This window comes from Ambystoma mexicanum, chromosome 2p (assembly GCF_040938575.1).
Source record: "Ambystoma mexicanum isolate Mex_15411 chromosome 2p, UKY_AmexF1_1, whole genome shotgun sequence".
NCBI lineage: Eukaryota > Metazoa > Chordata > Amphibia > Caudata > Ambystomatidae > Ambystoma > Ambystoma mexicanum.
The window spans coordinates 312,850,616-312,875,110 of NC_090923.1; the positions used below are offsets into that span (position 1 = coordinate 312,850,616).

Here is a 24,495-nt window from a genome sequence, read left to right on the forward strand (position 1 = left end):
CACTTGGCCCCCATTTCCACCACAGTGGTTCTGTGGTCACGCAACTATGTCAGACGGTCCTCCGCTGCATCCTGACAATTTTTCTACTGCTTTGATTGTCTGGTCTGGTTCTCGCTCTGGCGTTCTCTGTTCCAAGACATAGCCACATCAGAGGGCCTGTGAATGGCTCTCACTACTCTTCTCTGATCCACTCGTCGTTCTTGTATACAAGTTCGCTCTTAAAGGGATATTTCCTTCTCCTTCAGGCGTCATGGTTGATCTAGCATTTCCTGGAGCCAAACACAAGGAGGGCATGTTATTCATTACTGGAGGCAGTCCCATATTGCAGATAAGGTGACTTGCATAGGAAGTACTTTGTGGGAATGAGAGTCCGTGTCCCCTAAGGGTGGAGTCTCTAACAGTGAGGTCCCACTTGCCCAGATCCCTAGGGACGGTCTTGTGGAGCAGGATCAATTCTGTAGCCTCAAAGGGGGTGGCTCCCCCTATGGAGAAGGGGTGAATGCTCTTGTTTCATTCCAACTATTTTAAAAAGGAGCAAGGTGTACCATGGGGAGCCTAGCAAGGAGTGAATTACATACCATCATTGTGTTCAGTTACAAGAGTGTCTACCATGGTCTGGAAATCATGGGACGGACCGCTTAATCTTGCAGATCTGTTTGAATTGGTACTATGTGGCCTGGACTTTCTTGTTGATGTGCTGCTGAAAGGAGATGTTGCTGTCCACAATGAACCCAGGGATTTGTCGCAGGAGGTGAATCGGTCTAGGTGCATCTTATTCAGCCATACTTAAATAGTTTCCCGTTTGTGCAGGGCACAGAGGAGCATGTATTCCATTTTGGTCTTATGTGTTTTAGGTACGTACTTGTCATCCATCACTGAAAGGTGGGAAGGCATTTCCAAAGGCTAGTGATACTGTGAGAGCAGTTTACTTCAAGGTGCAGCTGGGTGTCAACCACATACTGGTGTAGTGAGAGGTCTGGGTCATCAAGGCGTGATCCCAGCAGTTCAATGTACATGTAGAAGATCACCAGGGAGATGATTGAGCCTTGTGGCATTCTGCAGGTAATCCTGCATTGGCCGGTTCTCAATGTGCCCACCTAGATAGCCGAGTTTCTGTCCAAGAGGTTGGAGGAAAACCAATTGAGAACTGTTCCATGAAGCCCATTCTTTGTACAAGGAGGCTGGTAAGAGTCTGGTGATCCACTGCATCAAAGCCAGATGATGGGTGCATGGGATAGGATTTCCCTTTGTCATGTGTATATGTATATACTTTTCTCAGGCATCTTATGATAGAACATGCCCTTATATTTTATTCCAGTAATTTTAAAGCTCCCTTTTTAAATGTGTAATGGTCAGTTGTGTGGAACAACCAAAGAAGAATCCACCAGCATCTAAGGCACCAGTAAGAGAAATATGTGAAATCATTGTATAATTGAAGCAAAAACCAGATAAAATGTGAATTTCTATTTGTTGTATTGTTGTTTATATATTGGAAAGAGAGAAGATGTGTTGTATTGGTTTCCGAGTGAATGATGTAATTAGTGGAATGGATGTAGAATGTTAGTGTTTGTGCTGACCCTAAGGTTGCACCCAGGAAGAAAGTTGGTAGAAGGGAAGCCTGGGAGGTGGGCACCGGTGGGTCCAGCTCTTTCATATTCTTTATGTAACGAACTTAGTAAGATGCTTATTAAATATACTTACCTGCAAGCCTACCTGGAGTGACATGAAAGCTACTTTACAACACTATTATACACATGTTTACCATGATGGTCTGTGCTTTTCAATTTCTTTGTGCTTGGGTTACAACAAAGGGTGATTCTTAAATAAAGCAGAAATGTAATGGCACTCTTATCATTCCGGGTTAATGTTTGAAAAAATGAGAGAAACCAACTATACCATCCTTGCAGTGTTGTGCTGTGAATATATAGACAGAAATTCATATTTCTCCAGCATGGGGATGAATATTCCCCGTCGTCAGGCTGGGAATCCTTGGTAAAGAAAAAATCAGTATCAGTTTCGTTTCTGATCTGTCTTTCTTAGTAGTAACCAATCACTGGTCTCTGGCTCATACTGTCCCCAGCCAATGACTGCCCTCTCCCTAAGCCCCGCCGCTGGTAGCCATCCTCAGATTATTACAGCACGTTCAAGTGTTGGGAGCCCTCATGCTATAGCTCTCGAGCTTTTACTGCGTTTTGCGCTTTTTCAAACAGATATATCTCATTTTTCGGTTCAATCGAGCCTCAAGCTCCACAGTTTCTACTTCCGATCAACAGGGACCTGTTTCGGATTTATCTAAGGCCCCTCAAGGGTGAAGTTTTGGAGAAGGGAAGCTCGACTCCCGGCAAACTGTTCAGGATCTGCCCTGGATGCAACCTACAAAATGTGTTCAAGGAGGACGAGCATTCGAAATGCATTTAATGCCTCCACGAGGACAAAACGCACGTGGAGAAGGACTGTGCGTTTTGCATGAACATATCGGATGGGACTATGAGGGATCGCCGGACCCGTCTCTCCAACTGCTGGAAGGCAGGAGCCCAGAAGGTGAGAAGAAGTAGTAGTCGGAGTGGGCTTCTAAATCCTGTGAGGGCGCCCCGGCGACGGGGGCCCAACAGAAGGCAAAGCACCGCGAGTCCGTGGGCACCGGGAGTGCCGAACGGTCAGGCTCCTCGGCTGCCGGGCAGGGCGCACCTTCACCGATGCAACCGTGAGCCAACGCTCTTGCTCGGGGAAGAGAAAATCTGAGAACCCGGCTAATCTTCTGGAGAGGCCCCGGTCTATCTCGAAGGAACCGGCCGAGGGGGAGCGAGGCGGTGACCCTCCCCCTAAGGTGAAGGCCTCAAGCGCGCCCAAGGCGGCAAAGGCCTTGATCCACCCGGCTAAGGCCTCTATCGAGGGAGTCGCCGCAGCCCTGGTGAAGCCTGTGGAGGCTATCCCAGTGGAGGTGACCTCGGGCCCAGAGTTTCCCTGCCTCCGCAGAGGGAATCCTCTTTTAAGCCCATCGAGAAGACCCCCGTGAAGACCCCGGTGGAAAAAGAGGGGGGGTGGTGACCGTTACGGACACAACCTCCGAGGAGGAACTGGCCGAGAATTTGGAAGAGGCCTAGCCCCACGGGAGGGATTCCGAGGAGGGGGACGACGAGAGCGAGGGTGGCAACGACGGTGAGGTTCCTGCGGAGGAACAACCGTCGCACCCGGCACGCCCTTTGCAACCCGACCCTCAGGACAACTCGGTGGCCATATTGACGGCAATCCAAGCCTTATGCATGGAGATAAGGACGAGACTGCCCCTACCCCTGACGGACGACCCAGATGTACCAGGTCCGTCGGGAAGCCCTCCAAACAAGAGGAGGAGAATTCATCCAGTGCTCCTTCAGCCCTCTCAGCCTTTGTCGCCTTCCCCGATCCCGAGGGACGACACAGGAACGGACAAGGCCACGACAGGGATGGATGATGACGGCGGTGACGACGGGACTGGCATCCCGTCTCCAATTCCTTGGGCATCCTGCCCGACGCGATTGGCTCCTTCCGCGCCATGATTGCCAGGGCATCTGATCTTTTTCAGCTCTGCCCTGAGGAGAAGAAGGGAGGTTTCCTCTACCAACGGCGCGAGGCCAAGAGGAAGACGGTCCTCGCGGTGCCGTTGCTGGATGACATCTGGGACGAGGGACTTGCCCTCCTCAAGAACCGTCCACGACACCTGCCAAGAGGGACCGGTACGAGAAAAAGTACCGAGTCCCAGACGCCGGCCCGTTGTGCCTTAGGGCACAGCCGACCCCGGATTCCGTCGTCTCAGCAGCAGCCAAGAAGAAAGCGCGGGGTCATCGGCTTCATCCTCAACTTCCCCACCGGACGGCGAGGGAAAGAAGCTGGACGTCGTGGGACGACGAGTCATCTCGTCGGCGGCGACGACGATTACAGCGGCCAAAGCCCTAGCGATTGTGGCCCGCTACTACAGGGAATTGTGGTACAAGATCGCCCCCCTGTTGGACTTCCTCCCGGACGACAAGAGGGCAGAGGCCCTGGCGATCCTACCGGAGGGTGAGGTGGCGTTGGACCACGCCATAACTGTGGCCACAGGCATTTTTGTCGACACCGGTTTCCGCCAGCATTTGCCTTTGACAGCGGGGTTGGCTCAAGGTGACGGATTTCCGCCAGGACGTGCAAGCCAAGGTTTTGGACACGCCCTTCAACGGGAAAAATCTGTTTGGAAAGACTGTGGATGAGTTGCTGCAGGCCATCAAGACTGACACGGAGACGGCTCGGGCCTTGGGAGTTCTGCAGCAACGGCGTCCGCCCTTTTGGAACTCCGGATGCAAGCAAGGTGCCTCCAAAGGATTCGACGGCGGCTCCTAGACCTACCGTCAGGTGGCCCGCTCCTCGTCACAAGAAGCCTACAGGGGACGAGGCACGTCAGGTGGACCTCGCCGTCGTCACCAGGGAGGCCAAGGCGGCAAGGCTGCTTCCAAGCAAGACTGAACCGGCCGTCGCGTCGGGCCCCCACCGAAGCACCCCGGTGGGAGGCCGGCTGACAAAGTTAGTCAGCGAGTAGGAGTCCATCTCCACCGACCGTTGGGTGCTGGATGCCCTGTCCCACGTGCACACTCTGGACTTTCTAAAGAAGTGCCCCCGAATTCCTTCCGTGGCCAGGAAGGAAAACCACATCCCTCAACTGCTGTTAGAGGTAAGGGCGATGCTCAAGAAAGGAGCCATCGGCTAGTCCCAAGGAGGCTCCGGGGCTCCGGAGTATACTCAAGATACTTCCTCGTCAGAAAGAAGACAGGAGGTTGGCGTCCCATCCTGGACTTGCGTCGGCTAAACAAATACATCAAGCCGCAGAAGTTCCGGATGGTCACCCTCCAGCACGTGCTGGGCCAGCTGGAGGAAGGCACGTTCCTATTGTCGTTGGATCTGGAGGATGCATACTTTCACATCCTCATCCTAAAAGGACACTGAAAGTTTCTCAGGTTCGTAGTCCAAGGGCGGCTCTACCAGTTCAGGGCCCTCCCATTCGGGTTGAAGTCGGCACCCAGGGTGTTCACCAAGTGCCTAGCACCAGTGGCGGCGCGGCAGCGCCTGCAAGAGATCCACGTCTACCCCGAACTGGACGACTGGCTCATCCGAGCAGGGACAAGGGAACTTGCCGTCGAACACACAGCAAAGTCCTTCCGGCTGCTCACGGACCTGGGATTCTCCATCAACTTCCCCAAATCCCACCTGGTTCGGTCGTAGGTCGCGCTGTTTCTGAGAGCCAAGCTCGATACAGTAGCCCGGTTGGCCTCGCCGTCAGAGGAAAGAACGCAGGCCATCCTGGGCAAGGTATAGCGTCTCCTGGCCACGGACGTGGCCAGAGTGAGGTCCATCAAGTCCCTCCTCGGGATGATGTCCTCTTGCATCTATCTGTTGCGCCTGTGCAGGCTTCGGATGCGTCCTCTGCAGGAGTTCCTCGACTCCCGTTGGACGCAAGCTACGAACAGCTTCGAGGACAAGATCTCGCTCAACGAAGTATTCTGCCAAGCAATTCGATGGTGGGGCACCCGCGCGCATCTCGCCGTTGGCACGAACTTTCAAACCCCAGCATACCAGGTGACGGTGACGACGGATGCCTCCCTGGAGGGGTGGGGAGCGCACACCGGAGATCTTCACGCGAGAGGCCTGTGGCTCCCGGAGGAGAGGCTGCTCCACAACAACATACTGGAGCTCCAAGCAGTGTTCTGGGCCCTCAAGTCATTCCTCCCGTTCCTCAAGGGCAAGTTGGTGAGGATCTTCACCGACAACACCACCACAATGTTCTACATCCGGAAGCAGGGAGGAACCAGATCCCCAGCCCTGTCCAAGGTAGCCCAGGATCTGTGGCACTGGGCTGTTGTCCAGGGGATGTTTCTGGTGCCTTTTGCTCTAGCAGGGATAAAAAACACCATCGCCGACTCACTCAGCAGGGAGCTGCGCTCGTGCCACTAGTGGGAACTACGCCAGGATCAAGTGGATCAACTCTTCCGGCGATGGGGCAAACCCCAAATCGACCTGTTTGCGACGGCGACAAACTCCATGTGCCAGAGGTTCACCAGCAGGTTCCCTCAGCCGAGGAGCAGGGGTGATGCTTTCTCGTTCCCCTGGGACAGCCTGTTCCTGTATGTGTTCCCTCCATTGCCGTTGCTACTCAGGCTCATCAACCAACTCAAGAGGTCCCGGTGCAGGATGATCCTCGTCGCACCGAGGTGGCCGAGACAAATATGGTTCCCGGACCTTCAGGACTTGTCAGCGTCCCCACCAGCCAAACTGCCGACGGACGCAGATCTTCACTCCAGAGAAGGAGGTGCCATTCTTCATCACGACCCAGAGTCGCTGAACTTGCAGGCCTGGCTCCTGCAGCACTAGAGTTTGGAGGGTATGATATCCCGGCTGACTGCAGAGAGGTTCTTGCAAAGGCCAGGGCGTCCTCAACTCTCAAGTGCTACGGACACAAGTGGAAGAGGTTCTCTGTCTGGTGCCGTGCACAGAAGATTAACCCTCTACAGATTACAGCCCCTCAGGTGCTACCATACTTACTGTCGCTGGCCAAAGCTGGACTAGCTCATGCTTCCATCAAGATACATCTGGCAGCGATTTCCCGATACACCAGAACTGCAGGGCGGTCGTCCCTGTGGTCTCATCGCCTGGTGAAGGAGTTTATGAAAGGACTGTTTCGATCGTTCCCGCCGGTGAAGGCTCCAGCCCCGGCATGGGAGCTCAACGTGGTGCTGACCAGGCTCATGGGCCCGCCATTCGAGCCCTTGCATTCGGCTCCGTTGAAGTTCCTGTCGTGGAAGGCAGTGTTCCTTGTGGCCATCACCTCTGCACGACGCGTGGGAGAGATTCAGGCCCTATCCTGCAAGTCTTCGTACTTGACTTTCCACGAGATGAAGGTAGTGCTGAGGACGCACCCCTCCTTCATGCCCAAGGTGCCGTCGGACTTCCATCTCAACGAGCCCTTGGTGTTACCAGTATTTTTCCCGTCGTCTTCGTCGCCGGCCGAGAGGACTTTGCACTCGCTGGATGTAGCTAGAGCGCTGAAGTTCTACATGGACCGAACGAAGAGTTTTCGGAAGACATCACAGCTGTTTGTGAACTTTGGACCTGTGAACCAAGGGAAGGCTCTCTCAAAGGCTTCCATTTCCAGATGGCTCTCCGGCTGCATCATGCACTGTCATCTGTTGGCAAACCGACCGTTGCCCGGCTGTCCGAGAGCCCATTCGACCAGAGCGATCGCTGCTACCACAGCGTTCTTGTCTGGTGTGCCCCTGCTGGACATCTGCAGGGCTGCTACATGGAGGTCGACGCACACCTTCACGAGATTCTACTGCGTTGACTGGGATTCCAGGGAGGAGTCCAGAGTCGGCCAGGCAGTGCTGCGCAACCTGTTCGCTTAAGGTGAGCCTCGTGAGGAGGTAAGAGATGCTTAATGTTGAGTTTTATGTAATGCTTGATGTTGAGCCTTGCCACCTCCCATGGTTGTGCATGTGTGTACTGCTATGTATTCTTATATTCATAAGCATGTGAATCCATGCCAGACCCCATGCTGGAGAAGGAACAAGTTACTTACCTGTAACTGTTGTTCTCCAGCATGGGTCTGGCATGGATTCACATGCGAACCCTCCCTCCTTCCCCTCTGCGGCTCTTCACTTGGTCATACTGCCACTTTACGTGCTACCAAATCTGAGGATGGCTGCCAGGGTCGGGGCTTAGGGAGAGGGCAGTCATTGGCTGGGGACAGTATGACCCAGAGACCAGTGATTGGTTACTACTAAGAAAGACAGATCAGAAACGAAACTGATACTGATTTTTTCTTTACCGAGTATTCCCATTTGACGACGGGGAATATTCATGAGCATGTGAATCCATGCCAGACCCATGCTGGAGAACAACAGTTACAGGTAAGTAACTTGTTCCTTATCATATCCAATACCCAAGAAATCCCTTGATAGACAAAGATTGTTCCAGCAGTCGGTATCTTTAAAGTAAGGAAGAAATGAATGCACTGTTGTGTCCCAATGTGGCCACTGGAGAAGTGGTTCCAGATGTTTTCATTGGGTGTTGTTTTCATGGTAAAGCAGAGCCATATAGCAATCTCTCTTTAGTCACTGTACTCAATATTAAAATTGCACCTAATGTCAATTAGGCCACACCCTCTCATTGTGTTGTTCTTGAATTTAATCCCTTTCCCCTCAACATATACTGGACAACAAAGCATCGACTCCATTCTTAATACCCCTACTTTCTCATCCATTTAAAGGTAAAGATGAATCAATAAATGCCATCTTCTGCAGCATGATTTTGTGGCAGTGATGGCTCAATTACGCCATCATGTTTGTTGTTTACCGTCCCATGACATAATAAAGCCTGAACTGAATAGGCTCATTTAAGTTTTCCACCTAAATATATATGCTTGATGCGACATGATCCATATCTTATGCATAGACACCATAGTTCATGTTTTTATCCTGCATTTCCCTTGGCTGCCAAAATAACTGAGTTGCTAGGTGCCATGCTTTATACGTGAGCCTGTGAAGCACAACATTGCAGTTGCCATTTAAAAAGGTTCTTGATTTCTCCAGCTTAGTTGAATAACTGAGATTGTGGATCCATCAGTAGATTGTGGGGGGCAAGAAGTATGAATCCTTTGCTATATCACTCTAAATACAACATACCTATTGTAAAGGTTAGAGCCAATGCATACACCTCTGAAAAGCAATCTTGTATCTATCTGTATTGCTGTATACCTTGGTATAGCGCTCTGTTGCTTCTCAAAGCTAGGTCCGAGCTCAATAAATACCATAATAATATCCTGCAGTGGCATTCTTAATGAACATATTCCTTCTCCTTTTGTTTGCTTAATTAATATTTCTGATTGTTAGATTCTAACAGGTGAAGACTGGAATGCGGTCATGTATGATGGTATCATTGCATATGGTGGCCCAGCATCATCGGGAATGATAGTCTGCATATACTTCATCATACTCTTCATTTGTGGTAACTGTATCCTTTCCGTTTTTATATCAGGGCACAGATTAGTATAAAGTGGTAGTTGGAAGAAGCTTAAAAATCTGCATGCTACTATTCATGTAGCTTAGTTACGTAGGATGAGGTTTTAATACATTTGTGGTCACAGACAAGTTGGGTACAAAGATGCGGTTTTATATTCGCTTTTAAGTGCACGCAAGTCTATTCAGATGTACACAATGAACGCCTAACAAATGAAGAGGTTTGGTTTTGTAAGCAAATGCACTGTCCCACCTTTGTATTCATTTAGAATGTCTCCCAAAAGGTATCATTGTCGATGCCACATCATAAAGAATTATTTCTTGTACTCACTTGGTAACAACAAACGTTTGGAGAAATGTTATTGTTCATGGTATCCCTTCGATTGTCATTAAGCCCACTTCGATTTTTTGTACGTAAATGGAACTTGTTCTTTGAAGGCACACAACAGAAAAATATAGGTATAAACTTAATGAATGTGCAAGAGTGTATGTCGTTTTGTCATATATTTACTTGCTGTATGAAAATGCAAGTCAAGTGAAATTTATAAGAAAATCACTATGATTGGATTCCTGCATAAGGAGAGTGATGTTTATTGACTCTGTATGTCACACTGCAGACATTGATCGAAAAATAGGCCAGACAAGGGAATCGAGTTGACAAAGGGTTTAATTAACACATGTTCACAGGTCGGGGTAAAATAAACAGATGGGGTCTGAATTAAACTCAAAGTTGTCAGGATGGATCTTCTGGTCAGTGGGATAGTGCTGTGAGAAAACCGATCTACAGAGAGTGCCTCTCGTCAAAATAATATATACAAACAAAAGTTGTGCCATTGCTCCCCAAGTCCAGGGGCTGTATGTCCACCAGCAAATACAATGCTTGTAACCTCACCGTCCCGAATTTTCAATATTCTGTCTGCTTTTTATTCTTGGGGTCTCTTCTTTTGAATTCTCAGTCTTGGGCTTCAGGGTTCCTGCATCCTGCTTTCCACATTCCTCATGGTCTTTTCTCTTTGGCCCTTAGTGCCATACATTGAGCCTATGTTTGGGTTCGATAAGAAGGATGGTGACGGGCGGCCTTCTAGGATGCAGTGGAAGAAGAGGATGACAGGAGGCTGCCCTAATGCTGGGACAGGGTTCTCACCAGGTTCCCCCATTCCTACCTTTCTGTCAGGGTTCGGCTCCTCCAGCCACATGCGCCAATCCCTCTCTCTTCTGTAGTGTCCAGTTTCACCCTCTGAGCTTTGGTCCTTGCAGCCCGCAGTTTCTCTTGACCCCCCTACTTTCATGCCTGTCTTTACACAGCCTCCTGGGTCCTCCCTACAGCCCCGTCTTTTCCTTACCTCAGCCTTCTGGGTTTCTCCTCCAGCTTTCTGCCTCCTACTTTCCTCAGGCTCCAAGCTGCTCCAGTCTCCAGTCTGCACTTCTCCCCATGTTACAGGGGTGCTGCTTCAGTCTTCAGCCACAAGCTCCTTCCATAGCCTCTGCTCTTCCTCTCTCCAGCCAGCACTGAAGGAGCTCTTCCTTCTACCCCCACTACCTATTAACTGAGCCATTGACTTGGCCCCCTTCCAGCCTCTTTGTGGTGGATTGGGGATCAAGTGTGGTGGCTTTGATGGGGGAGCTTAGGAATTGTAGTTCTCTTGGCCTGGATGGCTTTAAAACTCTGCTTTCAGAACCATATTTGCCATACTTGAATTCCCAACTCTATCATTCCTTACGTGGATTCCAGAGCAGCTTCCGCACCCGCCCATGGGGAGCCCGGGTGTACATGCTACCGGCCGTTCAGGAATGCCTCTACTCGAATTTCCTAAAGGGGCCGTAGAGGTGACCGTCACCCTAGGACAAAGCCTCTTTTGCAACCCCACTATCCACTGACTCTGACAAACAGGGCACTTCGCCACATTGTATTTACCAAGAAGAAATCTTTGTTTTGCCCAGAGCTTTCTTCAGCGTTTCAAACACTACTTTCTCCAGCCTTCATCTAGCTCCCATTACCAAGTTGGATAGTCAGAATGCAATAAGGTTCCTTCACAGGAGATGGATGCAATTTCATGAGTGTATTATGGCCTCTTGCCTTTCTCAACCCTGTTTTGCCTCTTCTCCCTAGAATGGCATTGTTATTCTGCCAGTTTTTAAACACTTATTTCTCCCGATGTCTTAATGTTTTCTGCATGCTTCTAACTTTCAATTCTTTCTTCCATTATCAAACAATCTCTGAATTGAAATGTGCAAACATCAGTGCCCATTGAAAATGTTCCTCTCGGAGTGATGTCCCTGGTTATCTAAAAGACCAAACAGTTACTTACTTTAAACAAACCTTAAAGTCATACAAACTGAAATGCTCCAGATTATGGACAATGGAAAGGCGGGGCTGCTGATGTTGTTAGATCTGTCAGAAGCCTTCGACCTTGTCGATCATGACAACAAATTGCTATCCAGCTTCACAAAGATTGGCAGCTACTCCATCAAGGCCATAGCCTGGATTACATTTTTGACTGGTCGAATGTCTAGGATTGTATGGGGTAATGCATGCTCACCTGATGAGCCACTGAAATCTGGCGTGCTTCAGAGTGCCTGTTATCCCCCTATTCAATGTCTACTGCCGCCCACTCTGTGTTCTCTTGGATACGCTGGATGTGCATTTCACTAATTATGCTGATGGCACTCGGCTTGTCTTTGAGTTGGGTGGCAAGTATACAGATGATGTTGAGTGGATAAATAAATGTTACGCTACAATACAGGACTGGATGGCCAATAATGGGATGTGTCTGAATACCACTAAGGCTGAGCTTATGCCGTTTTAGAGCTAAACCCGACAGTCAGTATGTCGGGTTTACCATTGAAAAGCACTTGATTAAGGTAGTTGGCAAGGTCAAGACACTACCTTTGAATCGTCCTTGAGCTCAATGCTCAGAGGCTCATATTGAAAATGTTACAAACAAAGTGCAGTACCTTCTTAGGCTCTTGAGACTAGTTAAACCATATGTCTCAGAAGCTAAATGTTCTACACCTGTCCGGGCATTAATAATGCCAAGTATTGACTACTGCAATGCCTTGATGAACGGGGTCAGCAAAAACGGTTCAAAGCGCCTGCAGGTACTACAAAATGACGCAGTACGTACTGTCAAAAACTTACCCGGGTACGAAACCATTTCTTCCCATAGAAGGAGCCTGCATTGGCTCCCGGTGGAAGCATGTATCCGCTTCAAGACTATGACAGTAGTCCACAAATGCCTATAAGGCCAAGCCCTGTGTTATCTGAAAGATTGTGTCAAGGCTCATCACTCAGTATGAACAACTTGATTAAGTGATGTTGTCTGCCTATCGGTTCTTGGTAGTAAGCGAGCCAGAGGCATGAGCAGATCCTTTAGTGTTTAAGCCACTGTGCTGTGGAATAAACTCCCGAAAGCTCTGCGTGTGGAAAACAATCTGTTGAGATTTAGAAAAGGGTTGAAAACCATCATTTTCAAATAACTATGGCTAGATGTCTGCTTTTGTTTCTCATCTCTCCCCTCTCTTCCTTTTTCTCTTGCTTTCGTTTTCTGTGCCCTGATGCCTGCGGGCTCCAGCGCATTACAAGTGAACAAATAAAATTAAAATAAATGATTAATGGATTTGCACTACTGGAAAATATCTTGAGTATTTCGAAACAACATTTGATAGGCACCTGGTTCATTGAATAACCTTTCAGTCACATTTAAAACAGTCTTTTCAACACAACAATTAAACAATTTAAAGATCTTGGATCTTTAAAGCCTATTTTGTCATACTACCCCAAAATACATGACCTTTTATGAAGCTTTGACTTTAGAATGTGTATTCTGTTTGAATAAGAGTCCTACATAAGAAGTTAATGTTTTAAAATCCCAATGCTGGAGTTACGACACCCACAAAGTCCCTGAGCGAGTTTCTTCCAGGCAATACGGTCTGTATCTCTGTTGCTCAATTTTATTTTTTTATATTTATCATTTTTAACTATACATGTACACCTAGCATACAATAGTATTATCTGAATATAATACAAGTTATAGAGGGATATAACAATTCAGCTGGAGATGATGTGTTAAAGCAATTGCATTACATAGCAAGCATTTCAAAACAACACAACATTGTCGTAACTAAACAGACTATCCCATCCCTACCGAACATATTTAACCATTAAAATAAGCAGATGTATGGACCCACAACACACAAGGGAAACATGACGGACATAACACAACACAAGCGAAGGATGGGCTTGGATAAGGAATAAGGATGAGTGAAACCGTCAGGTTCTAAACCAAACACATGCTGTAAGAAATCATTATTAGTATATAAATAGTTGAAAGTGTCCCAAATCAATTGATAGTCTTCAACTAAATCTTTTTTAGCATATGATACTCATTCCCTAGCTGACAACAGTAGCATATTCTGGTGCAAATCTTCAAGTTGCGGCTTCCTACCAGATTTCCATTACTTAAGAACCTGTTTCTTAACCAGTAATAAAGCCTTGTATGTCCAGTTTCTTGCTCCAGCGGACATCTTTAAATCATTCTGAAACAAACCCAAAATACAGAATAGCAGAGTACGTGGTTTGAGGAATCTGAGGGCGTCCTCACTTCTCCCCGCCCCTTGAATCCTCTTCTCAAATGGCAAGGGAAAGTTCATCGGACTATCACTTGGATGGAGGAGACTTGCAGAGTGGGGAGAGGACGTCCTTAGGAGAAACATGGTATCCCGCATTTCCCTTTCACCACAAACCCTCCATCCATCAAGCCTTTGTAGGGTGTTATCCCTTTCACAGTGACTCCCCTAATGTATCTCCAAAATGTCATCAATATGGTGCTAGGACAAAGAAGAGGGCAACTAGACTAATACATCCTCATTTCCTAAACACAAACACATCATCCCCAATTGAGTACTGGGACGAGAAGGAGGACAAGAGCAAGGCGGGACTACTGCTTTGCTGGTGAGCGATCTAGTCCTTTTTGTAATGAAAATGAAGGTGGGAGCTTTAAAAGCTGCAGGCTCGTCACAAATAGTGTCAGCTGTCGACGAACGTTCAGCTGTGGGAGCACAGGCAGCTGCGTGTAGGGAGACCTCTTTGTGGAGGTGGCATGGCAGGAGAAGCCCTGGATGCCCGTGAAGCAGTGCAGAGTGTATGCAGCAGGAAGCAGTGGCAGAAGAAGCTGAAGGCCGGTGACAAGCCATGTGAAGGATGTCGGGTTATACCGGACCGAAGGAAGCGGTCCTACATATTCTGCTTCTCCGTGGAAGCATTGCTGGGAGTGCACGAGCCACAATAAGACCGCCGGGAGAAGACGAAAGCGACCGCACGGAGAACCAGGAAGCCGTGGTGGCAGAACGACTCACAAGGAGCTGTAAGACTGACCAGTGAGTGAAACCAGAGAAGGGGGAACACCAGGCTGGCAGGCAGTGATACCGAACGAAATGAAAACAAGCTAAAGTGCATTTTGAATACCGAACGAATTGAAAGCAAGTTGGAAATACTTGGGCATATTGAAAGGAGGAAAAGAAAGACTATGAACTTTATTGAAAGGAAAGTTTGAAACCACATGAAAATAATGAACGTCATTTACTAAAACAAGTGCTAGCCAAGCCTGGAGAGGACAAGCAGTTAAATGCAGGATGTAAAAAATCCAATACTGGTGCAAAGAACTGTATAAACGAGCGTTGGCAGAAGCCAAGGAAATATAAGGGGGTGTAACAAGTGCGAGGTGGTTGTCCAAGCCACAATACCATGGCAGGAGAATGTGACACATGTGATTGAAGCAAACCTCACTGCTAAGGAGAAGCAGTGGACTGGTGTCGAAGAAAAAGCAGTCAAGGAAGGGTATCGGTTGCATTACCTGTGATGGGTGGACTGCGTGGTCCAACAACTGCGCCTAGACTGGGTAACGCTAAATGATAAAGCCACTGAAAACATCTATAAAGAAGCTTATGTTGTGCCAAGACTGTGTTGTGATACTAAAGTCCAGTATTTTCTTGAAAGCTGAAAGATTTGAATTCTTGGGGTAAGAAAACCACCCTTTGTAGTTTGTTTTGAAAGCTGCACGTTTTTAACTCTTGGGGGCAAGAAGACCCCTGTGATTCTGTTCAAAAGCTGGAAGCATTGAACTTGGGGAAGGGACTCCCTGTATTTGATCAACTATTTTGAACTTGGGGAAGGGGAGCAGATTACAAGCCAGAGAGCTAGAAGGTGCTTTGAACACTATTCATTTTTGATGTTGACATGCCTACACATTGTATGCAGTTAGTTGTGAGGGCAAGTATAGGTTTTTGATACTAACAGCTGTTTTCTTCTGGAGTCATAGGCTATCCTTAGTTTTCTTTAGGTAGGGAAATCTAGCATTGGGCAAGATAGGCATTCATCCACCCGGTCTTTTAAGTTGAATAAAACCTGTTGTCTGTGTCCGACTCGTGCTGCCTTCACAGTGGTAAGACCGACTGAGTCTCTTATTCCATCCTGGAGAGGACTTCCTCCCAATACTGAAAGACCTTTCCACAAGACCAAAGCATATAAGTATTGGAGTCAGTTTCCTTCTTACAGGACCAACAAATATCAGATTGTAAAAGTGTACACACTTTCATCCTCCACAGTGACCAGTACAGACAGTGGCTAAGCCTCTGCTGTGTGTAGCAAAAGTCCAGAACCAGCCTGAATCTTTTCATACCTTTGCATATTGTCGACCATTCAGAATCCGATATTGCCATTCTGATTTCAGATTCCCAGGTTTTCTGTTCTGGTCATTCCAGCTGCAATTTAAAGGTTCCAGAGAGTATTTTATAAACTACAGATTCCAGTTCTTCTCCATGGTATATAAGCCAGGAGGGTCATGGATCTTGGTATTTAGCGGAGAGAAGATGGATGTTAAAATTCCTTGTACTACTGAGATCTTTGACCTTTCAATATTATGTAGCTTGTATTTAAATTTCAAGAAGCCAAAGTTTACTAATGTACTGTTTTCAAGGACATTTTTCAGTTTACAAATACCTGCACGTTGCCAGGTACGCCACTGCAACATTTTGTTGTCAATTGTAATGGCTAGGTTCTTCCAAATACATGACTCTAGAGATATCAGGTATTTTGACTCTGTGACGCGGTTTTCATATATTCATTCTGACACATGTCATTTATGAAGCGATCACTATTTAAAAAAACGTGTTTGATGCAGAGGTTTTGACCCCTTACAAAGTTTACATTAGTTTTGAGTAATTTCTCCAGCATTGGATCTTTCATGGATTCACATGCTTGGAATATTCCCCCTCGGTAAGCTTATAAAGCCGTTGCCCATAGGAAAACATTCAACACTTTTGTGTCCTATCTGTTGTTTTGGGCCGCGCACGCATGCCCCACTAGGACGTAGCGGTATAAATGCCCCACCCCCGCGGCTCCCTTCAGATTTCAACCGTCTCTAAAGTAGTGGGAGCACCTCGTGTAGTCTACTATTTTGTCTAGGTTGTGCTGTTGCAGTTTTCTCCTGATGTCGGGAAAAGCGATGTTCCGCCCATGCGCTACATGAGGGTTGAAGAAAGTGTACGAGGGGGACGGACATATGGATTGCATATACTGTCTACACCCTCATCATTTGGCAGACAAGTGCGACATATGTAAGGGCTTCTCCCAGAAGACTCTTAAAGATCGGAGTCGAAGACTTGTGGCATGGTTAAACGATGGAGCGGGGGCATACCCGCCTTCGGAGGTGGGCTCCACGCGCAGCGCTGCCTCAGTGTCAAAATCTTCAGGGGCCCCGCGCCGCTCAACATAGTTGGAACCCCTGGTGAAGAAATCGCGACCGGCGGAGAGAGAATCATCGGGAGGCCATTCCAAGGACTCTTCGTCGAAGAAAGCCTTGTCATCCTCATCTTCAACGAAGAAAGACAGAAAAGAAAAATCTAAATCCTCCTTGGGCGATCGTCATAGATCGACCTCGGGTCGAGATGCAGAAAAACGCAGGTCGAGTTCGGAAAAGGCGGGAACGCCTCATATGCCTGCACAAGCACCACCACCGTCGTCGACGGTAGGGCAGTCGTGGACTACTTCTCTGCCGCTGACGCAGTTGGCCTCAACCGGTCCTGGACCGCAGACGACGACAACGTCGATGATGGAGCCGACTATCGCTTCGTCGACGGAGATCCCACGAGAGGCCTGGCGTTCACAGGTATATGACCCAGTTTTGCCGGAGACACTTCTGCAACTAGAGGTCTTGTCGGTGTCCTCGGGAGATGAGGATGTGAGAATAGCTGGCCCTGCAGACCTAGGGTTACAAGGGGTTACCAGGCCTCTTTCCGGGAGCATTCCGCGTTCTACCCCTCTGCTCAATCCACAGTCACTTTTGTCGCTGGAAGTCTTATCCACGTTGCAAACGTTGCTGAAGACACTGGATGACAGACTACCTCGAACAACTCCGGCTAGGTCGGCCATCGACAAACCGGGCCCGTCTCGTCGGCCACCGCCGTCAACCCCCGCGCCAGTGCCGCCGGATGCAAACCTCTCGGCTCCACGCCGCGAGGAAGGGGAGCTGATGGATTCGGACTCGGACAGCAGAGCCTCGTCAGTTGTCTCCCTTTCCCCCTCCAGGGATCCAACCTGGGAGTCCGAAGCAGAATTGGAAACCCCGAGAAACCCGGCTCAGCCGTCTCCCCCAGACAATATTTGGGCATTTCACACCATGATGGCCAGGGCTTGTACAGGATTCGAGCTGGCCCAAGAAGAGGAGAAAAAGGACTGTTTTCTTTTCGACCACATGGGGAAAAGGAGAAGGTCGGTGTTTTCAGTACCCATCCTGGATCATGTGTGGAAGGAGGGATTGCAGACCATGTGCCACCCTTTCTTGGAACCAGCGATAAAGGGTCGTCTAGAGAAAGAATTTAAGGCCCCAGACTCTACCCCCCAAGTGCCTTTCTTCCCAACCAACTCCTGACTCAGTCGTATTGGCGGCGAGGAAGGCGAGGGCCCAGCACAAGTGCACGACCCCCCGAAAAGTGATGCCAGACGACAGGATGCTTTCGGCAAAAAAGTGCTGCCGGTAGGTGCTACTACAGTGAAAGCGCCAATTCTCTAGCCATAGTAGCCAGATACGACAGGGAGATGTGGCACCGGCTGGCTCCTATACTGGAGCATCTTCCGGATGAACATCGCAAAGCGGCTATGTTGCTGGTCAGGGAAGGTGAAGAGGCTTCCAATCATGCCATAAACATCGCGGTGGACCTCGCGGAAACGGGGTTTAAGCAGGTGAATAACGGTGTGGTTCTCCGACGGCAGGCATGGCTGAAATGCACCAACATCCGACTGGAGGTGCAATACAAGGTACTGGATATGCCTTTTGAAGGAGACCTCCTCTTCGGCGAGAAAGTAGACGAAGCCCTGAAGGGCATGAAAAAGGACTCGGACACGGCGCGTTCTTTGGGGGCCCTCCAGAGTGGTCAAAGTTTCCGGTCTTTTCGTCCCTTCAGGGGAGCATCGGGAAATTCCAGATTCTCGGCATCGAGGGACAGATCCTTCAGTAGGCCGGCATGCCCCTCTCACGGATACAGACGGGCTTCTCAAGTAGCTAAACGTCGCCGGGACTACCCGGCCCCCAAGAAGAGAGCAGGTTACTCGTCGTCGATGAGGGATAAGCAGACCTAGGACCAGCAATGACGGGCATCGGAACGTTCTGGGAAGCAGGGTATCATGCTACATCAACGAATGGGAGCAAATAACAACGGATCAATGGGTGTTGGACACTAAGATACGGACATTCCCTGAAATTCAAAAGCAACCCTCCGCACATTCCACCGGCGTTTGTAGTTCAATCCCATCTGAGCGTGTTACAGCAGGAAGTAGCACTTATGCTACAAAAAGGTGCTATAGAATTGGTTCCGTCGTCACAAAGGGATCAAGGGGTTTATTCCTGATACTTTGTGGTGAAAAAGCCAAACGGAAAGTGGCGTCCCATCCTAGACCTGCGCGATCTAAACAAATTGTTGAAAAGCATAAAGTTCAAGATGCTCACGCTCCAAGAAGTGATCCTGTCAGTTCAAGAAGGGGATTTTCTGGCGTCTCTGGACCTGCAGGACGCGTACTTCCACATACCGATGTGTCGGCGACACAAGAAGTTCCTAAGGTTTGTGGTAGGGCGGACTCACTACCAGTTCACAGTACTTCCCTTTGGACTGAAATCTTCTCCCAGAACGTTCACGAAATGTTTGGGCCCGGTGGCAACCTGGTTGAGAAGGCAAGGCCATCATGTATACCCGTATCTCGATGACTGGTTGGTGAGGGGGTCCTCCCCTATGTCGACGCACAAAAGTTTTCAGGCCACCTTGAACCTCTTACAACGGCTGGGGTTTGCGATAAACTTCGAGAAATCCTCGTTAACGCCTTCGAGAAGCTTGGTGTTCCTGGGCGCACAGGGTTAGTGAGGCCATCCCTCGACAGGATCGCCAAACTCAGTCGATTGGCAGGTCAGTTGAAAATCAATACCAGACTGTCAGTGAGAAAATATACATCAATCCTGGGCGCTATGGCATCCTGCATTCCTCTGGTGGGCAACTGCCGCCTGTTCATGAGGCCAGTGCAAGAGTTTCTGGCGGACCGGTGGACGCAGACTCAAGGGCTCTCGTCAGACAAACTGACCGTTGACGACGACAAGCTCCTACTAGCTCTTCAGTGGTGGAAAAGCTTCCAGAATCTATCCAAAGGAGTACCCCTACAGGAGCTGGAGTTTCGGTTAACCATAGTGATGGACGCATCCCTAACAGGCTGGGGGGCACACATGGGCACTCTGCAAACACAAGGTTGTTGGTGTCAGAGGGAATCTCTCCTGCACATCAACGTTCTAGAACTGAGAGCAGTGCGCTGGGCCCTGAGGGCGTTCCTGCCTCACATCAGAGGGTCCACAGTGAGAGTTTTGACAGACAACACCACGGCAATGTTTTACTTGAGTAAGCAAGGCGGCACACGATCCAGAACCCTTTCCATCGAGGCTCAGAAGGTGTGGCACTGGGCTCTGAAACACGATATATCCATCGTAGCTCATCACCTTCCAGGAGTAAGGAACGAACAGGTGGACTCGCTCAGCAGAAATATGGACCAGATTCACGAGTGGGAAATAGACACCGGTCAATTGTCAAAGGTCTTCGAGAAATGGGGACGGCCTCCGCTGGATCTCTTCGCCACGAAGAGGAACAAGAAGTGCGAGATGTTTGCCAGCAGGTGGCCACGGGAAGGTTTGCTGGGGGAAGTGTTCTCCTTCCCGTGGACGGACAAGTTCCTCTACGCCTTCCCTCCGTTTCCTCTGATACGAAGAACTCTGCAGTGGATACGCAGGTACAGGTACCGGGTCATCCTGGTGGCACCGTGTTGGCCGAGGCAGCCGTGGTTTTCCGACCTGCTTCACCTGTCAGCGGATCATCCGATAACGTTCCCAAGGGTTCCCAGTCTCCTGTCCCGGGACGAGGGAACAGTGTGGCATCACAATCCAGACAGTCTCAATCTCACAGCTTGGCCCCTGACTTTTCAGAATTTGGTGCCTTGAACATTTCCTCGGACTGTCAGAGGATCTTACAAGCTGCGCAAGCCCCTTCCACCAACAAGTCCTACAGGTGTAAGTGGAGAAGATTCTGTGCGTGGTGTCAAGGACAGACGGGAGTGCAACCTTTGAGGGTTACTCCGGAACAGCTTCTGCCGTATCTGCTACACCTAGCAAAAAATCGGATTGTCTTTTTCATCACTAAAGGTTCACCTGGCGGCCATCTCTAGGTTCACGAGAAGAAGGAAGTCGTCTCCCTTGTTTAGCGACAGGATAGTGAAACACTTCATGAGAGGTTTGTTCCGGACATTCCCTCCGGTTAAACGTTTTCCACCAACGTGGAGCCTGAATATAGTGCTAGCAGGGTTAATGAAATCACCCTTTGAGCCAATGGCCACATCGTCAATGAAGTTCTTGTCATGGAAAGTGGCCTTTCTAATAGCTATAACTTCAGCTAGACGGATCTCGGAGTTGCAAGCGTTGGTCATGGACCCTCCGTACCTAAGATTTTTTAAGGACAAAGTGATTCTGTCAACAAGCCCTCGTTTCATCCCAAAAGTTCCTACAACTTATCATAAGCACTCATCCATTGTCCTGCCCACCTTCTTCGCGACCCCCTCATCGGCTGCGGAAAAGGTCCTACATACCTTTGATGTTAAGAGAGCTCTAAAGTTTTACCTTTATCGAACTCAGCAACTTAGATCTACGCAACAACTCTTCGTTGCATACGGCCCTTCGGCAAAAGGGAAGGCAATTTCAAAGCAGGGACTGGCCCGATTGGTCTCGTCAACGATTGCCTTCTGTCATTCAAAAGCGGGAAAACCACTACAAGGACGTCCAAGAGCTCATTTCACCAGGGCGACTTCGTCGACGGCGTTGTGGGCAGGAGTACTGCTGACAGACATTTGCCAGGCGGCAGCATGGTCAGTGCCTCACACATTTACCCGCACTACTGCCTCGAACGACAGCATGCGGACGAAACACAAATGGGAAGAGCAGTCTTTCGCCATCTATTTCAATAAGGTAAGCCCTTTTTCAAGAAGGGTCTATGCTTATTTGAACATATATATGTGTATATATATATATATTTCAAAAAAGAAGAAGTTATCGCACTTCTTCCAGAGTGAGACGGCACTCGTCAAGTTACAGCCATATGCCAATTCGTAGAATTCCTTCAGGTCAGCCCATCACACAACAACATGTGTATTTCTTATATCCAGTTTTATTTAGGCATCGGTAGAAACAGATTTGCCTCGTACAACGTGTTTCGCAACGGTCCCGTTGCTTGATCACGTACAAAAGAGCAGACATACATCCAGCCATTAAATACAGGTACAAAAGTAAAAAAACCCTATGGTTCTACTGAGTTTCTTTGTCCGTTTTCACTTTCTACCATAGTTAAATTCTATGTTTTCCTTTGTTCAAAGCATTCGGCCATTTTGAAATGACTTTTATATTCACTACACCTTTGGTTTAAAACATCATTAGGGTGCATCTTATAATAATGTCGTCGTTTATGTATTCCATATGTTTCCAGGAATGGGTATATCAGAGAAACTACTTTACTAATTTTAAAAAAGGATATATAAAGTGCATAGTGCATGCAAAAATATACATAGTTTCCCGGTGAAGAAAATTCTTATTATAATTTTTCTTTTTTGAATTTACAAAAATATTTACTCATAAACAACTTTTATGCACTCCCATGATTAGATAAAAGGTGGAGAATAAGGGTAAACCAATAAGAACCTTGATGTTGTCATTGTGTATAGAAGCTAAAGTGCATAGTGCATTATTACATAAAACACATAGCTGCCACATTATAAATGCTTCTTTCACGCATAATATAATACTCACAAACAACTCTTATGTACTCCTATGATTGGATAAAAAGGTGGAGAATAAGGCTAGACCAATAAGAACCTTAATGTTATCAATGTGTATAGAAGCTAAAGTGCATAGTGCGTTATTTCTTAAAATACATAACTACCACATTATTAATGCTTCTCTCACACATTAATGGTCAAAGCTTGAAAAAGGGGAAAACATTTAAGGTAGTAGATTTCATCATATTTACATTTACATGAACACTCTATAATTTTGGCGGATAAAAATTCACATATAAACTAATAAAACAAGTAAAAAGACTTTCTTAGGGTTGTTTCAATTATTCCCTTCTTTCTTGAAACCCAGGGTCCAAGTCATTCAAATTTTTCAACAATTAGCAAAATATTTCCCAAATACATGGATTTTACAGTATTTAAACACTCTATGTGCCGAGAAAAGTATACAGCTCTTGTCTAAGTTATGTCCCTTGGGCTTTCTGGTTGCTAGATCTAATATAAACCTGGTTTCCATCTGGCGGAGTTCTAATTCTCGATTGCCCCCTCGTGGGTTCTCTTTCACTTGGTGTATTCCGAAAAAACTTGAAACAATCCAATTTACTTTGATGGACATCTCTAAAGTGAACTGCCATTGTTGCAGAATCCTTAATTTCAATTTGCCTATGGTACTTCCCACGTACCAAAGGTCACATGAACAAGACAGTACATATACAGCAAACTCTGTGTTACATGTGATCATTGATTTTACTTCTACAATGTTGCCTAATACAGGATGCACAAAATTGTTCTTGTTTAAAGCATGTTGGCACGCTTTACACTTGGTGCATTTATGGAAACCTGTATTCTTGCTCCCTATCCATGAAGTGATGCCAAGCTTTTCTATTTTGGGGGGGCAAAAAACTACTCACAAGAAGATCTTTGATGGAGGTTGATTTTCTAAAGGTTATAATTTGCTCGTTCAGCAAGGTATGGTTGTAGTGCCTCATCGGATTTTAAGACATGCCAATGTTTGCGAAGTATATTTCTTATTGTCTTGGCTTTGGTACCGTACGTGAGAATAAGCCTTATCTCATCTGTTTTCGTTGCTTCTTCAGATGTTTGGTTAGTTAGCAATAAGGCAGTTCGATCTAGATTGCGTGCTTTGGAGTAAGCTCTTTCAATAACTGCTTTCGGGTATCTTTGATTAGTAAAATTGTTGGCAGTGATTTTACACTCTCTATCAAAGCACTCAAGTTCACTGCAATTACGCCGAATTCTAACAAATTCTCCATACGGTATGCTCCATTTTAGTGCAGTTGGATGATTACTGCTAGCAAATAGAGGCATGTTAGAACTAGTGGGTTTCCGATGAAGCTCTGTGCTGATTTCTTTCTGGTTTGTTTTTACCAATACATCAAGGAAAATTAGTGACTCACGGCTGTGTGTGTCGCTGTGAATTTTAAATTTAAGTTGTTGGTATTTAAAACTTCTACAAGTCGAGCCACTCCTTTTCTTTGCCATTCCAGAGAATAAATAGATCATCTATGAACCGTAGCCAAAGAACTATTTGATTGGTGTACTGGCTATTGGACTCTGTCCATACTGTAAACTTCTCCCACCAACCCATTGTTAAATTTGCGTACGACGGAGCAAAGCTCGTGCCCATCGCGGTGCCTCTCAACTGATTATAATAAACATTATCGAATAGAAAAATGTTGTTACATAGGCATAGATCAATCATTTCCAAAATCATTTTGCCGTGTGTACGGTAGTTTAAGGATCTACTGTCTAAAAAATGTTTGCATGCTCTCTTCCCATCTTGATGTTCAATGGAGGTATAAAGAGATACCACATCTAGTGTTGCAAACATAAAATCTTTTTCCCAAGCTAATCCTACTCAAAAAATCTTTTGTGTCTCGTAAATAGGATGGTAAAGTAAAGACTAAAGGTAGCAGCGTTTGGTCCACATATTTCTACATGTTTTCAAGGGAGGCTCCATTCAGGGTAACAATGGGTCTACCTGGGGAACGAGATGGATGTTTATGGACCTTTGGTAAAAAGTAAATTGTCGGTATGGTGGGGAACTTATTGTGCAGATATTGTGATCGTCATCATTCAGAATGTCAAGATCTGTCC

The 24,495-nt window shown here is 47.5% G+C and overlaps 1 protein-coding gene across 5 annotated transcripts in view; it reads left to right on the forward strand.

The window, feature by feature from the left end:
- Window positions 1-24,495, forward strand: part of CACNA1D (calcium voltage-gated channel subunit alpha1 D) — a 2,225,258-nt gene that overhangs the window by 1,034,309 nt on the left and 1,166,454 nt on the right. For all 5 annotated transcript variants that reach the window (XM_069643624.1, XM_069643621.1, XM_069643623.1 and 2 more), the window contains exon 15: window positions 8,892-9,012. In XM_069643624.1, the coding sequence (XP_069499725.1) occupies window positions 8,892-9,012 (121 nt within the window). The remainder of the gene's footprint in view (window positions 1-8,891; window positions 9,013-24,495) is intronic.